At 46.3% G+C, this 18100-nt stretch overlaps 1 protein-coding gene across 1 annotated transcript in view; it reads left to right on the top strand.

Moving 5' to 3' along the window:
• The window catches only part of LOC104542881 (traf2 and NCK-interacting protein kinase-like), a gene marked incomplete at its 3' end in the record, with an annotated part of 33087 nt that overhangs the window by 3230 nt on the left and 11757 nt on the right, over positions 1 to 18100 (top strand). Inside the window, exons 2-6 of the mRNA XM_010187343.1 lie at positions 1453 to 1509; positions 5660 to 5785; positions 13705 to 13815; positions 16084 to 16174; positions 17522 to 17652. Coding sequence (XP_010185645.1) covers positions 1453 to 1509; positions 5660 to 5785; positions 13705 to 13815; positions 16084 to 16174; positions 17522 to 17652 — 516 coding nt within the window. The remainder of the gene's footprint in view (positions 1 to 1452; positions 1510 to 5659; positions 5786 to 13704; positions 13816 to 16083; positions 16175 to 17521; positions 17653 to 18100) is intronic.

The raw sequence follows: 18100 nt of genomic DNA, 5'->3' as shown, positions 1-18100 counted from the left end.
TGCTGAAGTCATAAATTTGGAGAGGATGATGCCGCTTTGCTCTGCAGCCAGCGCGTGGGTTTGCTCCCCAACGCAGCGCCTGCAAACCTGAAGGGCTGGGGAGAGGTCCCTGTGTCTAGTAGTCTGGGGTTCTTGCTGGAGGCGAGACGGTGTGAAAGGCCTTCTCCAGCCTGCAGCAGGGCTGGAAAACCTGGGTACAAACCCCAGCTCACCAAAAAACACACTAGTGAGGGGCAGCAGGGCCAGAGGAGCCTGTAATTTAGAAAAAGTTCATATTTTATCCTGTTCTTGCTGTGCTGCAGCTTGGCCCCTCTCAGCCTCTGCTCCCCGTGTCCTTGGTGCATTAACTATCAGTGCTGCAGGGCAGGAGCTGCCATTCCCCGTGTGTCCTCCATGCTGTATCTCGTGTGATGGGGCCTTGGGCTGCTCCCTGGTGAGAAATGGCTGGGAAATGGAGATGCTTCCCTTGTCTTCCCGGCTCTCCTGCTGGGATCAGCGTTTGCTGGTTTTCCTGGAGAAGCAGCATCTCTTCCTTTGGCTCTTCCCAGTTTGTAAGCAGAGTATGTGTCCTCAAATGGAGTGGGGAATGATTTGGTATGAGTGGTTGTGATATGATGTTGGGTGATCCACTTCTCGGGAGAGGGGGAAAGGCTGGGAACAGGCAGCTGATAGCAGCTGTGTTTGTTTTCAGACCCCATCAACAGTTTGGGCTCTTTTATAATTTTTCCCCCATCACTTCCAGGGATTTTTCTATTAGGATTTGTGTAGTTGAGCACTACCCATCGGACAGTTCATTGCAGTGATTTGGTAACTTTTTAGTTGCTGAAAATGGTGGAGGCTGTATGTGTCCTGGAGCTGCTGTTTCCACGCTGGCTCTTGAGCACCTCCTCTAGATGAACGCTCCCTGCTTGTGTCAGTGCTGGAGATGGGGTTGATTCCACAGCCAAGAAGCAAATCCGATTTTAAAAATCTCCCTAGTCTCCTATTTACTTATTTACAAAATAAATAAATGAGTGGACAGGGTGTATAATGGTGCCTGGCAAGCTTGGAGTCCCTTGGGCATCCCCAAGTCCGTGAGAGCCAGGCAGGACAAGGAGGGGACTGAAGCCAGTGCTGTGTGGGTACCCCAGCAGCACATTCCCATCACCACAGCTCCAGCCAACCATTTCCAGCCGAGTCATGCTCTGTGCTCAGGAGAGGTCCCGAGCTGTTTATTTTTTTGCATGGCTGAGCATTAAAGGATATTTCCAACACTTGTTTGCCAGAAAAATACAGCATTGAAGGCCCTTTGCTGATTAATGGTAATGGCAGGAGGAAGGGGAGGGAATTGCTTTCCCATCATGGCTGCTGTGAAGATGCTCTTGACAAAAAATGTGTGGATGCTGCAAGGGCAAGGAGGTTGTTGAAGGATATTGTTCACTGCGAGGAAAACTTCTCCCTTCTCTTTTGCAGGGTCGTCATGTTAAGACCGGCCAGCTTGCTGCTATTAAGGTTATGGACGTCACCGGGGTAACGTATCCTCCTCCTCCTCCTGCATCCTTCAGTGACAGATAAGGGGGGACAGGGGATGGGATGTGATGATGGGTGGGGGTTGGTGGCAGGATTGTGTTTCTGGGGAGCAAACCCCCCTTGCCTTAATGTGAAATGTGCTGTTAAGAGTTTTTGGTCTTAATAAATGAGAGAAAAACAAATCTGCAAGAGTTTTGGAGATTAAGTAACTTTATGCTGAAACAAAGCAGCATCCAGTTGCAGCAGTGGCACTTTTGAATGTGTTAATAAAACTGAAGAAAATTGTGGCAACAGGACCATGTATTCGTAACACATTTCAGTTTCTCCAAATCCATGTTTTTTACCAAAAAGCTTTTGTTCACCAAAACTATGTTCAGGTACTGTTATGAATAACTTTACTAGGCGAGTTAAATTAAAAAAGGAAAAAATGCAGCTCTCTTGAAACCTGTCAGACTAAGAAAACCAAGAATTTATGAGTTACTAAATGGATTTAGGGGAAAGAATGGCTTCACCATTTCCCAGTGGCCACAGAAAAAAAAAAAAAGAGTTGAATTGCTATGATTCCTAAAAACCTAAACAGATGCATGTAGGAGAGTCACCTGAAAATGCTTTTTCTTGAATAAATTTTTAAGTGCAGTATTATACCTCCCAAAGTTCTTGCTTACGTAAGCACCAGGTTTGGGAGCAAGGATGTGTTTTATTGTGGGCTTACTGGAATAATACATTTCAAAATTTAGGACTTGATCCCAATCTACTCCCTTTATTTTTTTTTTAATTAATGTTTTTAAGTAGCTTTCAGGAGTTCAGATGTACAGAATTGACTTGCTGTGGAAGGAGTCAGCTGGCCTTATGAGTATGTTTTAAAATACCTTAGATGTTTTGGTGTGGTATTAATATCTACAGGGGTTTTTTTGTGCTAACAGGTGAAATGATGCATGGAATTAAGTCAGTAAATGTGAATGAGATTTGTTTCTGTTTACTTGTGATATCTACAAGTGCCATTTATCTAGGTCTCATGGGAAGCAGACTGTAAGGGAATGGGCAGAGCCACCAAACATAACTCTATGGCATAAATAGCAGTGAGATTCTCATGGGATGAAGTCTGAGTTTACAGCAAATTTAAGCTGAGAAATCAGAATATTACTCTGGGGCTGAACAAGGGCTTAAATTTGAGACCATACTTAGTTCAGTGGCTTTAAAATATTGTCACAAAAGATGTTGGAGAAAAGTAGCCCAAATCTGATCCTTCACAATAACCGATATTTTCAGCCACATCTTTAAGTAGGTGCTCCTGATCTAAGTCTTTACCTTCCAAAGCAGCATCTCTCATCTCTGAATATCTGAGATATTAAATCAGATATTTGGCATGAGCTGTGTTGTTTGGATACTTAATTATTTCCCCCTCAAGCTGCTTTTGGCCATACTAAAACGCTTCAGCTATTTTAATATATGATGTGCAAGCTTTTAAAGTTGGTCCTCTAAAAAAAAAACCCTAACTGAATTTCTGCTCTCTTCTTCTACCCAATGGAATACCCCATGTGGTGGCTTCTCAGAACAACCCCAGTATTGCGTGAGTGTAGAAGTAGCTATCTAGTAGGCAGTAGCAGGACCAGCTGAGGTGCAAAGGTGAGACCTTCATGTCCTCTGAAAGGATGTCACTGGCCTGTAGTCACCAACAGAAGGGTGCTGAGGGAGCAGGACCAGGCTTGGGCAGGATGGGAGGTGACCACAGTGGAGATGCAGTAAGCCTGTGATGTGGTGGGGGCTGCTTCATATCTCTTGGTGCTGAAGTCAGATCTAGAGCCCTGTCCTCCAGCCACCACACAAATGGTCCCGGGAATCACTTTTGGAGTAATTTCTAAAGCCAGTCCCTGTTTCATTGCTTACAGCCACATTTGGCACCTGGTCCAGGCTCAGTGTGAAGGATGCTGGTGAAAACCCAAACGTGTCCAGGCCCTCACCACCTTCTGACATGCACTGATTTCAGTACGGCCGCTGCTTTGTTTTGTCCAGATCTTCCATCCCACCTGTTTTTCCAGGGTGTCCCTGCTCACAACATGTCTTTCCAAAGCCTGCAGAGAACAGAACTAGTGTGGTCATCTCAACCACAGCCGTCTGCAGTTTCACGGATGAAGTTTTTGAAGTGTAAAGCCCCCATGTTTTAAGTGAGCTCCCAGCCAGCATCTCATCCCCACCACGTGCCTCGCACTAAACCCCCAAAGGCTCTGAGAAAGATGCTTTGTTTAATTCATCTGTGCTCTTGCTAATTGTCTGTTAGGGAAGCTTGCAGTGTAGATGCCCTCAAATTACAGCACTTGATCAGTGTGGGCAGCCACTATCTTCTGAATAAAGAATTTGGATTAATTTTCTGGGGGCTGATCCTGCTCTATGCTGCATGACCTACTTCCAGCCATTGATGTAACAGAATGGATTGATGGAGGCAAAGCATGGCAGTCAAACCTGGTCTGTGGGATTTGTTAGTTTTAGGGCTGGACTAGGTACAGCAGCTTGTTGTGATAATTCCTGTTTCTTCCCTCCTTCTCTGGATTTGCTGTGGTGATCACTGGCGATAGTCCTGCTTGGAGCAGGAGGTTGGGCTGGAGACCCCTGAACCTGGCCATGCAGACATGTCCTCAGGTGCCGTCCTGACCTCCACTGCCCTGGTGTTAGTTTTTTGGGGTGATTTTTTGCCTTTTCAACTCCCCACCTCCCCCCCCACACACACCCATTTTGAATGAATACTTCAGCCTATAGAGGAACTCGAGATAAACTTTAGACCAAGTGTCCCAGTGGCTCCTCTCCATTTTTCCTAGTCAGGTGCTTTTATTTGTTCCTCTTGTCCTAATCTTCACTGTTCTTCCCTGACTTCTCTCTGGAAGGTAGCCATTAAGTCCCTTTCTGTGGTAGTTTGGGAAGAAAGCCGTGTTCCTGTCCATGTTGTGTGACACCTGGACAGGTGGCATCGCTCTTCAAGAAGAGCTGCTGTAGCTTCACTTTTCGCTGCGGTGTTGTGTCCTCTGCCCATTTGTAAAACTGAAGTCACGAAGAAGCAGATGAGGGACACAAGGGCAATAAAGAGGAATAAAGAAGTATCAACCCATTTATAACTGCTGCTTTTATAATAAAGCTTATGGACATCAGGGTGCTAACTACTGCACCACAGCCTGTGAAATTACAGCAGGTTGGAATTCGGTCAACTTAAAATAAAACCAGGGCATGTTTGATGGTTGTGAAAGCAAAGAGATAGGACATCAAAACAGGGATTGGTGCAGTTCCCCTGCCTGGGCTGCTTCAGCTATTGCTGCTTTGCAGACCAGATGGAGAAGGGCTGTGACAGCCCATGGGGATGGTGCTTGTCACCTGGACCAAGTGAATCTGGCAGAGAGTTTGTGGATGGGCAGCATCTGCTTGCTCCCTGTGTGGTGCCACCACACCACCAATAACACCTGGTGTCCTCAAATATCTTGTACTGCTTCTAGGGTAGGCAGGAGTGGTGTGTTGGACAGCTGGGATGCACAGTGCAGGAGCACTCCTGCCGTAAAAACTGTCTTTGATGGCCCTAGGAGGGTGTGCTGCAGCAGTACTGGAGTGACACCAGTATTGTTCAGCTTTGGAGCAGCATGATGCTGATGTAAATTATAACACAGATTGTAAAGGAAGTAGTTTTAAAAGGTGGAGGAATGTTTAAGATCCTGAAAACATGTAATTCTGCTGTGATGCCAAAGCCTGACACTGGTGCACCTCTGGATGGAGAGCATGTCTCCAGGCAAGGGCTCAGTTCCTGGCCAGACCTTGCTTTGTTTGCCCAGCCCTCCTGGCAGGTCCTTGCACCAGGAAACAACCTAATTTCAACACTGCCTGCAGATCTGTCCAGTTCGAGGTTCAGAAATACAACAGGGAATGTGGCAAAGCACGTGTTTTCTCCTTAGCTTTTTGCTCAAAGGGCAACCCATTGGTCTCCAGTCCAGACCTCAGGCTCATGGGGCTCAGCTGCAAAAAGTGGCTCTAAAAAATGGTGCAACCTGGGAGAGGTTGGTCGAAATTGGGGTGCTTGGAAGTTCACCCACGTACAAAGAGAAGTGGGAGCCTGTGAAGTGCAGTCTCTTAGTGCCCCTGGTTTTGTTTTTCTTTTCTTTTTGCCTCGTCCCAGGATGAAGAGGAAGAGATCAAACAAGAAATTAACATGCTGAAGAAGTATTCTCACCACCGAAATATTGCTACATATTATGGTGCTTTTATTAAAAAGAACCCACCAGGAATGGATGATCAGCTTTGGGTAAGTTGCTTTCTTTTCTTTAAAATATCTGACTTTTGACACAAATTATTTACTCCATGTTGTCCTCTTTCCACCACCTGTATTGCCCAAAAAGCCTTATTTTGCATCCGTCTTTTTCAAAGTCATGGCTTTGTAAAGGCTCTTCCTGCAATGCAAAATGCATCTCCATTTTGCCATAAAAATCTTTGCAGACTGATGATAAAAACATCTTTATTCTGAATTGTCATTAACATCTTGGTTACAATATTCAATTGCAAATGATTCCATCCTATGAAAATAAATGCATTTAAAAAAAAGCCCCAAAAAACAACAAGCAGTTGGAGGGAGCCGGGAGTGTTGCTGGGAAGATGGAGGCTGGGCGGGGGATGCTGGGTGCTCATGATTCCTGCCAGCTCTGGGCGCTGCTTCTCGTGCTCAACATTTCCTGGAGCCAGCGCGGGTGAATGAGGAGAAGGGGGATGGGGAAGGGAGGGCAGGGAGGTCTGTGGCTGTGCAGCCATTTCGGTGAAGATGCCTCATGGTGCGGAAGGGCTGCGAGCTGCTTTGCTTTTCCATAAATCCTCGCCTGCCTCCTCCTGCTGCTTCCCTTGTCAGTGGCTCCTTCGGCATTCCCAGGCCACAGAGGATAGAGTTTAAATCTGCCATCTATCTCTGGAGACAGCCGGGCTGTCGGAGCCCACCTCCTCACTGGCAGCTGATGCTCAGGGGGGCCAGGCAGGGCAGGAGGCACCACAGCCTGGGGCTCTGAGTGCTGCCCTAAAGGGGCTGAAAAGTTAATTAATGTTTCTGTGCTGTTTTTGGAGCTCGGCTGTGCTGATCTGAGCCTGTGGAGTAACAGCCTGCAGTGCCTGTGGGCGTCTGACCAGCAGTGCCAGACCCTGCTTTCGTCAGGGCAGCGTTGGAGAGAAGGCTGTGTTTGAGTTATCTTAAATATAGCAACCTGGATGTCGTCCTGTAGTCTAAATAACATTTATTTCCTTGCAGTCCTGTAAATCCAGTCCACTCTGACTTACCCACGGGTCGTTTTCAAAGTTGGCTCTGCCTGAACAAGATTGGTGGAGTCTGATTTCTCAGGTGTAACAAATAGCCACGTTTCACCTGGGAGGCCATGAAGATGCTGAAGAGCAGTAGAACACTGTTTCCTTTGGTTTCCATACAATCTCGGCTTTATTTTTGCAAAATGACTTCAGCTGTTTGCCCCTTGCATCCACATGCCAGAGCATCAGTGGGAACAGGGCGTGTTTTGGAGGACTTTCCTCCTGGGACAGAAATGAAGCCGATGGGCTTCTGCGCAACTTTGTTACCCGAGACTTTGTGGTATGCTGAATTATTGGCAAGGGTTTGGGGCTTGAACTCCAGGGGCTTTTCTTACTTGGGTGTTGGGGTCATTTTTGGTGGGAACTCTTTAAAAAATTTTTTCTTTGCAGCTGGCCTGGGATTCAGTGAGGAGAGAGCTGTCAAGCTGAGAAATGCTTTTTCCTCCCGTGAAATTCCATTTGGCTTTAGCTGGTTTATAATCTGTTTGGGAAAAAAAAAATGTAAAATAGAAAACCAACCCACAGCATTTCCCCTTGTGCTGCTGGAGTGCCTGGGAGGAAAAAAGCCCCACCGTGTGCCAAAGCCCTCAATAGCGAGAGAAGCCCTCCCTGGTGCTGGGCTCTGCCCGTGCCCTTATGCTACTGGGGTCTGACCAGGGAAGAGGGTTTGGTTTTGGTTTCTTTTTCTTTTCTCCAGCTCCAGTGCAAAGAGCTCTTGACATATACAGGTGTTAATAAAGTAATGGTTTTTAAATGATTTGCACATCCAGAGCAGCCCAAATGTCCAAAAAGAGCAGCTCAGTAGAAAGCTCCTTGGATTAAGAGAGGCTCTTTCATCAAATCCTCCTTGCCATGAAGCAGCAGAGGATGCTGTATGTGCTGCATCGCCTTCAGGCCAAGTCAGGAGGAGGACCTGGGCTCCCCCCAGCAGGTCACCCAGAGGAGGTGGTGTTCATCACGCAGCCGCACTGCTTGTCCCTTGGCCTCTGGGAAAGGCAGAGTAGATAATCTGAATTTCCTTCCAGACTGGCTACCTCTGCTCTCAATTTTGGGGCCTTCTCATGGGCTAGTGAAAAGAAATCATTTCACAATCTGCTTTCCTTGCATTGAAGAACACTGAGGGGTGAGGTTTTTTTAAGTCTGTGCCCAGTGCTGGGGTTGGTGAAGGTGTTCACGGGAAGGCTCCCAGCCATGGAGGAGAGGTGTGCAGGTGTCGCTGTGTTAAATAGCTGTTGTTTCAGGATCTGATTGAATTAGGACTTGCGCGAACTCTATCGGTCTTGCTGCACAGATAAAGGCTTGTTTATTTTTCATTGGCCCTTTGTTGAAATAAAACGGTTTCTGATAATGCCCAAGTAATTCTTTTTATCGACATTCAGGAGGCTGATACGGAAATAAAAACCAGGGAGCTCTTTCAGCGGAGATTAAGATCTCTCGGAAGCGCGGCAGGCTGCTGACATGAAGTATTGTCATCACTTCTGCTGCCGTGATGAGCAGGTCTTTGGGTGCTGCTGCTCCATTCGATAGCAGCCACTCGCTCTGAAAGATGAGCTTACTGAACAACTGAGATTTCCTGAAATTAGAGGGACGCATGGAGCATATTTTAGCAGGTGACAATGGAGATGTATATTAGAAATCTGATACAGGAGTTAAAAAAAAGGAAGTAGAAGTCATAGGGACAACCTTTATGGAATAATTTAAAAAAAAATAATAAAAAATAGGAGGTAGGCTTATTCGTATGTTGGATTAAGTGTTGCTTTCTGGGGGTCTTGTGGACCTTTGGGAGGGACTGTGCCAATCTCTCACTGAGACAGGGGGGTCCTGGCCGAAGGAGCCTGTGGTGCAAGGGGACAAGGAGTGGGTGGGCTGCAGAGTCTGGGGAAGTGACTCAGGGGACGGTGAGGACCCAGTTTATCCATCAACTGCTGCTTCTCTGAGTTAAGGTTGTTAAATTCCCCTTGCACATCTCGTATCTAAAGTATGGGTTACCAGGATGCACGTAACTGGAGAGGGAGGGGTGTGTTTTGGGATATTTTGGGGTTATTTGTGGTGGTGGGAAATGGGGCATTAATTAGGAAGCTTGAATTTGATCGGGGAGGAGACGTGATCTCAAAGGACCCCCTCCTCAGCTCATCGTCCCTAACGGCTGCTGGAAGTTGCAGGCTCTCTGCTTCATTCCCATACATTCCCACACCATAGAGATCCAAAGGACAACTGGGATGCTGCTCAGCTGTGTGTTTATCCATGAACGGAGACGCCCCACCATGAACAGGCAGCAGCACCAAATTTAGAGTGGAGGGAGGTGGCAGAGCACGGGGACTGGCGGCAGCCCAGGACAGAGCCCACCCAGGGGTCCCCAGGGAGCAGCGGTGCTGGCTGCTGATGGATGGCTGCCATGGCAACCCTGCCTGCGCCCATAGCCACATCTGTCATGAAAGAGGGGAAAAATTGCTAACGGGCAGCTTGCCAGATCTGTGCTGGTGGTGAGCACAGGCAGGGACCCCACGGGGGCAAAGCCGGTGGCACGGCCTCCCGTGTATCCTCTGGTTGGTTTTGGGGAAGAAGGAATTAGGGCGATGTAGGACCAGAGGCTGTGTCAGGGTGGCACTGCTGCAGCTGTGCAGCGCTCAGGGCTGTCACCGCGTAGCTGCAGTGGGCTTTTTCACCGTGTTGAGCCGTAGGGGCCCATTGAATCGCTGCAGGGTGGTACAGACGGAGTCACACCTGAGATCTGGAGAGCAAAAGTGGGGATAGTGAGGCTCCAAAGGTGGCTGCTAAAATGTCACAAGCCATCGAAGCGCTGGGTTGCACCTGTGCAGGTCGGAGCAGGATTGCTCTTAATCTGCTTATAGGCACTGAAGAATATTTTTGGGCAGTTGCTGGTACCTTGCATCACAGGAATTAGATCATTCAGCATTTGAGAGGGGAGGGGTTTTGGTGATTTGCTCTAGTCCCTCCAAGCCCTGCAGCCTGGGGAGGTGCAGGGGGAGTGAGGCTGCTACTCTGGCCCCCAACTGAGAGCCCGGGGTTAGCACCAAGGCTTTCTGCTGCTGTCTGGCTGAGTAAGCCAACGCAATTTCATCCTCACTCCTCTTCAAAGCAATGTCAGTGCTGTAAACATCACAAGACTGTGAGCCGAGCTCCTTTCGCTGCCATCCCTAAGCCCAAAGCTTTCACCCTGTTCAGGACCCGTGGTGGCAGCTGCCTGCCAGGTCCCTAAAGGCCACAAATTGCTCCTCTGGCCTCAGAGCACAGGGAGGTGCAGGCAGGGCTCAGCCAGGCGTGCCATTTATTTATGAACATGTGCAGGAGCGCTTGGCTGCTGCTGTTGGAGAGGGGAGAGCAGAGCCACGCTGGCCCCACTGCTCCTACCCAGGCATGTGGTTGCAGCATCGCAGCCTGCTCCTGCTGTGCCACCAACACACGCAAATAAAACCTGTGCTTGTCTTCCTCTGGAATATTTTAGTCATTGCTTCATATCAGTTCAATCAGTATTTGTGTTTCTGAAACGGACATCAGCTTTTCTGGTTATCCACCAAGTGAGAGTCTCTGCATTTGGTCAAGCACTGGAAGGGCCTGCCCAGGGAAGTGGTGAAGTCACCATAGAGGTGTTCAAAAAATGTGTGGATGTGGCACTTCAGAACATGGTTTAGTGGCCATGGTGGTGTTGGGTTCATGGTTGGACTTGGTGATCTTAGAGGTAATTTCCATCCTTTATAATTTTGTGATTCGATGATTTTTTCAAGGCTCCACCACTGGGTCCAGAACCACGATGTATGTGACAAGAGACCCTTTCACAAGGGAGCCAGATCGTGGGGTGGGATGGGTGGCTTGGGTGGCCTGGGCATACGGGACTGCATTGCATCCAAGTTCTGGTTTCACACACAGCAGGAAGAAGGATTTCCAGCCGCATTTAGCCTGGGGGTGTTGTGTGCTTCTTTTCTGCAACTTAAAAAAGAGAAGTCAAATTGTTTCTGGGGCGAGGAATAGAAACACAGAAAGATTTGGCTTGTGGAATAAAGGAGTTGGATGATTTTGAAGGCTTTCTCTGGACAAGCTGGAGTTGTTCACCATCAGCTGGATTGGGGTTTCTGCACTCAGGTTTGAGCCCTTTCAGGTAATGCACAGCAACAATGGGAACAGAGGTGTTACTGGTCATTCCCAAACTGGGGAAAGTGGTGGTTGATTTGAATGCTGCAAAGGCTCTTTAAACAAAAAATTCATGAGGCAGCAGGACACAGAAATGTACAGCTGCTGCTTCTGAATTTGCCTTGCTTATGAAGTTTGCTGTAACTCTGGTATGAATAGCTAAGTAAATGCTAAATGAACTGTATTTAAAAATACTTCCTCAATAAATGGCCTTGCAAATTAAATTTCAGAAGATGATCTTACCTTTAGCCCATCTTGATGATACTTTTAATTATGGTTAATAAAAATTAAATCTGCATTTCAATTTTATTGTCTTACCCCATCATGACTTCATCCTTTAATGACATTGGTAATGATGCAAGTGTGTGCAGGGCAAAGCTTTCACCTAGAGACATGGGACTGGTAAGAAAGTTAGTGTAAGTGCCATTGAAAGTCTCTCCTAAGTATACTAAGCCCTGTCCTAACATCAGCTGGAACTTTTGTTCCCGTCTCTCCTGGAAGGCTGTTTGTGGTTTTCCAACCTAAGTATACCCATAGGGTGTTGATATCTTGATATTATGCCAATATCTGCCTGGTTCTTCTCCCTCTCTGGTGCTCATTGGTGACAGTATGCACTCACATCCCATGGCCACCCATCTCCTGGCTGGCTGGCTGAACAAGTCCTCAGGGTGCTATGGATATTACAGGACTGTGCAGCTTTTAAAAAGCTGTGTTGGAAACACTCCTCTTGAGATTGTACTGCTCCTTCCCTCTCTCAGTTTTTGCTTTCATCTCCAGGACATTTCACAATTGCAGGTTGGGATACATCAGCAGGTGGCCGTATTATTCACTGCCTGGTGCAAAAATAATCTTTGCTCTGTGGAAATCAGGGACAGGATAGAGGACCTCATGAACTGTCAGCTCCATAAAGATAATCTGGCAAATTAATGGATGCACTGTGTACTTTTAATGGGATTTCTTCCATCTTCAAATCATTGAGATTGCTGTACATAGCATAGGATGCCCTTCCTCTTCCTCCTGCTCCAAGCCCTGGTCAGAGTCTGGGTGAATTTCCATGGCAGGGAACTGGAGCAGATCAGCCTTTTGGGTTGGAAAGTGTTTGTGGCTGGCTCAGCTATCCAGGGTTTTCCTTTCTATGCTTACTGCCATGGTACCTCAAATGTTCATTTAATCAGAAACATGTGCAGACACTGATATTCCCCGTGTGTCAATTGGGCAAAGGAAGGAAGAAGAGGAAAAGTGACTTTGAAGCCAGTTGTTCCATTATTCGCCATTTGGGGAGTAAGGAGTAACCCATGAGTTAGGCCGTGTCCCAGTGGCCCAGCTGGATTGCTGGTCTCCTGCTGGCGTGGAAGAGCTGCAGCAGCGTTCCTTGCCTTTGCATAGGGCAGACTTTGGCCAGTCACGCGTCTCTTTCTTGAACCCAGTTTCCTGACATAAGAGGGATGTACAAAGAATTTTTCAGCTGTCAGTTTAGGAAAAGAAGAGAAACTTAATATAAAAACTAAAGAGAAAGGCATGGTCAAAGCCAACTAAGGTATAGTCTGCTCAAATATTTTATTTAACCTGAAGGTTTATAGCAGTACTCTCTCTGGACCATTTATTTATGATAGTCTTTTAAGCCACTGTGTTTGAGCAATTTGATTAGAAGTAACCCTCCTGCTCACTCTTTCTCTTCTCCTCTTGGCCCATGCTTTTAATGAAGTGATGTCACTTGCTTGGAGAATATTAAATGCCATATAAGGTTCATGTGGTAAGAAACTTTAAACACGCACATTGAAGGATTTGGCAAGGCATTGCTTGTAAGGGAATGTCTTTTAGTAGCAGGCTGATCTAATTGGAAAACATGGTTTCACATCTGAGAGAAACACTTCTGAAGGTCTTGGAGGAGGCTTGTTGCATATGCGGGTTGTGCTCGCTTTCTGGAGCACACTGCCAGCTCCTGCACGCCCTGGGGAATCTGTGATGTCCCTGGGAGCAGACTCGCATCCCGTGCTATTTTTATAAGGTTTATTGCACAGTTGCTCAATGGCAGGATTAGATTTGGGCCTAGGTTACTTCGCTGTACTTCTGTATTTGATGTTATGAAACTTTGGAAGTGGTACAAGTGGCGATGCCTGGTCTTATTTGAACCAATCTGAGCAGTAGGATGCCACCTCTCTCCTGGAGAGCCTGGAGCTGCATGGCAAGCTTCACTCAAGGAAGGTTTCCTGCTCAAAAAGGTGGTCAAAAGCAAAGGAAAATAAAAAAGTTGAAAAGTATACCTGGTTTTTAAGGTTGTAGGAAGCCTTCAAACATCTGTCTTGTTGCCTTCACATTTTCAGGGTTGAAGAACTTATATGCAAGAGGTGGAGTTTTGCTTGTGCTGCTGTTGATACTAAACATTGATCATAAGTACAAAGTATAGGATATAGTGGTGGGATCTGAGATTACAAGGTTTCCAATTTCCTCTGCTGATTTTCAGCACTAGGCTGATTCCTCTTTCTTGTTCCCATCCTTCTGGAGAGCCACAAGCCTTTCAAGCCTTCCAGCCTGCTTTTTGTTTCATTTTTATAACAAAACCCACATGGATTAATAGCTGATAGGTTCAAGATCATGTCCCGGTGGCTCTGTGTCGCACTGCTGTGGCCCCACAGCTGTGTTGCTGGTGTTGGGGTCCTACCCTGGGGCCAGGCAGCCCGGAGGACGCCGTTGTTGTCACTGCAGTAATGATGTTTTTGTTCCGTTTGGCAGCTGGTGATGGAGTTCTGCGGCGCAGGCTCCGTCACCGACCTCATCAAGAACACGAAGGGGAACACCTTGAAGGAGGAGTGGATCGCCTACATCTGCAGAGAGATTTTACGGGTACGTGTCCAGAGGGAGCTGAATGCTGGTGGTTGTTGGTGCGCGGTAGACTCGGAAAGCTTTTGGCTCTGCAGGTTTCGTGACTGCCATGGGCTGGAGCCTCTTCGGTGCCAGTAGGCATGAATGATTCATGTGCTTGTATGATGCATAATAAATAAGCCCTATTTAATGCCCTTTAGCTCTGTTAGTTCTCTGACTTTTAACCTTCTTTTTCCTTCAACAAAAATATAATTTCCTTTAACTTTCAATTAACAGAAAGACGAGGACTAATAAAGTCAATGGAAAGAATCTTCATGATTAAAAAGCACCCCAGGTTTTATTAAATTCACAAGTCTTTGGCTTTAATGAGGATGCTGCAGCTTTTGTACCCATAAGATGGATATAAAGACTGGAATGTCTTAAAATGGGCTGTGCCAGAGTTTCATGTACCTGGGAGATGACAGCTCCAGCAAAGGCTTGCTTGCATTTTGCACAACTGAGGTCAGATGCTGTGGTTGCCCGACATTAAAATGAATGACATTAAAATGCTCCATGAACTGAGGTTTCATTCAGGAGAAAACAGAAATATTGGCCATGTGAAGGAAACCTGTAGAAGAGCCATTCAAGTGATACAATGAGAGGAAACGGCCTCAAGTTGTGCCAGGGGAGGTTTAGATTGGATATTAGGAAATTTTTTTTCACTGTGAAAGGGTTGTCAAGCACTGGAACAGGCTGCCCAGGAAAGTGGTCAAGTCAGCACCCCTGGAGGTATTTAAAGCAGGCATAGATGCGACACTTAGGGACATGGTTTAGTGGTGAACTTGGCTGTGTTAGGTTTACAGTTGGACTCAGTGTTCTTAAAGATCCTTTTCAACCTAAATAATTCTATGAAAGGAAAGGAGGCAAAATGACTGCTCCAAAAGGAGGTGTCTGACACTGCTGCTGAGGCTGCCACTGGTGTCCTGGGGTGACACAGCACTTCTCTGTTGACCCTGAGTGCCTCTGTCCACACCAACATGATACGAGGATGATACTGGCACTGTAGCTAATCAGTTGCTGTATGGACGCTGCTTTCAGTGCCAGGAAACCACAGTTGCACGGGCTTATTTTAAATGTATGAGTTCTGCGAGCCTACCTCTTAAAATAGACCCTGGCAGTGAGTCACTGGCTCATGTCCCAGGGCCACCGTCGTGTGTCATCGCTCATGTTTTGGCCACGCATTGGGGCAGTTGGTTGGTGACCTCCATAGGGTTTCGGGTGATGAAGGGCTCCTGCTTTTGTGCTGCAGAAAGTGTGCCTCAGTCTTTGTTCAGATGTCATAATTCTAACACACGAGGCTCAGTCCCTCGTTGTTAAAGGATTTGTTGAAATTTCGTGACATTTTTGCTTTGCCTCCAGTGCACAAAGGTGCCTCTAACCAAGTATAATGTGGCTAAAAAAGAGCTCTTGCACAGATTTAATGTGTTCCGTGTTGTTGTCTCAAGGTAACAAGCATAAAATGACCAATAACTACCAGTAGTGGTAGCAGAAATTATTTTCTTCCTCAAATATGAATGTTTAATGTAAAATGTAAACCTAATGCAAAATCAGTTTTTGAAGCAATCTGTGTTTTACTAAGCTGGCAATATAGGTGGATATTACTTTGAAACTGAAATAAAAATGTAGGTTGCAAGAAGAAATTAATGAGCTAATAAAAAAGCACAACAGAAAAGCTAGTTTACCTTTAGCCTTTGAGACAGGCTTTTAATTTGAGCTATATCTCCATTAGGCATATGTGCAAGTTATAATATTTGTATTTGCATGGTATCTTTTTAAATACAAGCTTATCAGTGTATTGGACTGATACAACAAGAGAATTGTTTTTTTTCAGTTTCTGGATGACGGGACCACAGAAAGGAGACAAAACCATTCTATTATTTCTGCCACAGAAATGGCTCCCTAAGGCAAGGGAGCACATGAGGGGAAATATGTCTGGAGACACAGAGGAATTTGGGTTAACATGGGTTCCTGCAGAAGCTGAACCTATAGAATGAGGGTTCTTGTCTCCTGCAATGGAGAGCACCCACTGTGGCATGTATAGCCTATCGATGGGCGTCTCGCTTGCCGGGCATGGCCTCCCAGCAGGTAACACAGGACAGTATTTTGAACACACCATAAACAAAAGCATTCTGAAGTGCTTAATTACTGCTGTGAATCTTTCATTTCTGGAGCGTAATTGGTTGATGAGGAATGTCAGAAAATAACAGGCTTTGAACTTGGATTCCTCTAACCTATCTCTGAATTCTCTAGGGCTTGAGTCATCTACACCAGCACAAAGTAATTCATCGAGACATCAAGGGACAGAATGTGTTGCTGACGGAAAATGCAGAAGTTAAACTAGGTAAGAACAGGTTAGAGCTCTTGGAAACTGCAAGTGGGCCGGCTGGAGAGAAGCAGCAAAACTGGCTTGTACATGACTTGGAGAAAGGGGATGGATCCTAAGAGCTACTCTGTTTTTTTTCTTGTGTCAGCCTCAATAGCACGACTTTGGGTGTTGGCCGTGCAATAAACTGCTGCTGGTTGATGGCCAAGTTCTGCAAAGATGTACTTGCAGTGGCGTTTCTGTTCAGATGTGTGGTTTGGGCAGCTCTGCCATCAGATGCAGGTTGAGCAATCAAGACCATTTTTTTCATGCCCTGGGTTGAAAATTGGCCTGTGTGCATCACCAGCCGTTACAGAAGGCTGTTCCCTCACACCTTCATATAGTTTCCTACAGGATTGTAGTCCAGTCAATTTAGTGTCAAATAATCCAGATTTTTCTTCCCAAGCCAACCTGTTGGAGAGAGCTTCATTTGCAAGAGCTACTCTGAGTTTCATATGCGGTGTTAGTCACCCTGGAGAAGACCAGGCATTCACGTGAGGATCATATGGAAGACAGCAGATCAGCACAGATGATGTGCCAGTATCCTCAGTTGTCCAGCACCAATGCTATTAAGGCTGTCTTTGTGCGTTTCAATTTATGCTGTGAATAAATCCGTACAGTGGTAAAATGAGGTGCAGGCCTTGTTTTCTCATGTCTCTCTCTTTACAGCAGAATAAAACCCCAAGTTAACAGATGGCACAACCAGCTCGTTTGGCTTTATGCTGGTGAAGATTCCCCAAGGGGAAATTCTCCAGGGCAAATCTCCAACCATTGTGTTGCGCAAAGTGAACTTAGTGGACCATAGAGTATTTTCTCATTGATTTGATTTCATCAGTTTTTGCTTCATTTTGCAGCTCTCTGCTTGACATTTCCCTATGGGCCTTTGTACCTGGCCCTTAGTTCCTTAAGTCTTTTGCATATCTGCAATTTCTAACAATTTAGGTAGAAAAATGAGGCTTCTACCAGTATTTGGCAGGCTTTAATTCAAATGAGAAAGCAAAGAACAAAGGCTGCTGCTTATTCATGTTGCTAACCTTGTTTCTCATTAGTATGAGGAGCTGTGATTTCTTTTCATTGCCTCCTGGCAAGGAGGAAAAGGCACAGAGCTTCTTAAAAAACCTGGACATCAGATGAGCAGGTTCGTCCTTGATTGACCTCTGATGGTCCCAGCAGAGATCAAACAGGAGTGTCTCTGTCCCTGTCTCTCTCTCCTGACTGTGCAGAGAAGTTGGTCTGGATGAACTTAATGTTTTACAGTCAACAGAAGCGTTGCTCAGGTTTTCTAGGACCTTACGATGGATGCCCTCTTGTCTCTCTGATCCGCAGTGGATTTTGGTGTCAGCGCTCAGCTGGACAGAACGGTGGGCAGGAGGAACACCTTCATTGGAACGCCTTACTGGATGGCCCCCGAGGTCATTGCCTGCGATGAAAATCCCGATGCCACTTACGACTTCAAGGTACCTACACGAGCATCTTCCTACTCTTTTGTGTCTCATTACAGATGTAATATTTGCAAAGTCTAGCATGTTCACAAATAAAGTAGGCAAGGGATTAAAACAGTACTTATTGGTGCTTGCAATGAGAGTTGTGATCATAAACATCTGGAGAAGGTGTTTGATATGATCTTAGGTTTCATGCCTGAGGACCATGAACTTGAGCACTCAGGAATTCAGTTTATTCTTGCAGTTTTGCAAACTATGTTGACAGGCAGCATATTCTCCTCCTGGTTTCTGGCTGTTGAATTTTTGAGGTGCCAATTTGAGTCGAATGTGACTCTTTGTTGTGCTGGTCACGTATCCAAATTTACTGTGAAGAAGTCTTTCCCCATGCTGGGAGAAGTGTCAGATGGAGGCTTCCTACCTGCTAGCGTGCTTTACAGTGCTGCATGTTTAAATACTGCAGTCA

This window comes from Mesitornis unicolor, unplaced genomic scaffold (assembly GCF_000695765.1).
Source record: "Mesitornis unicolor isolate BGI_N332 unplaced genomic scaffold, ASM69576v1 scaffold14876, whole genome shotgun sequence".
Taxonomy (NCBI): Eukaryota; Metazoa; Chordata; class Aves; order Mesitornithiformes; family Mesitornithidae; genus Mesitornis; species Mesitornis unicolor.
This window is presented reverse-complemented; position numbering and strand designations above follow the sequence as displayed.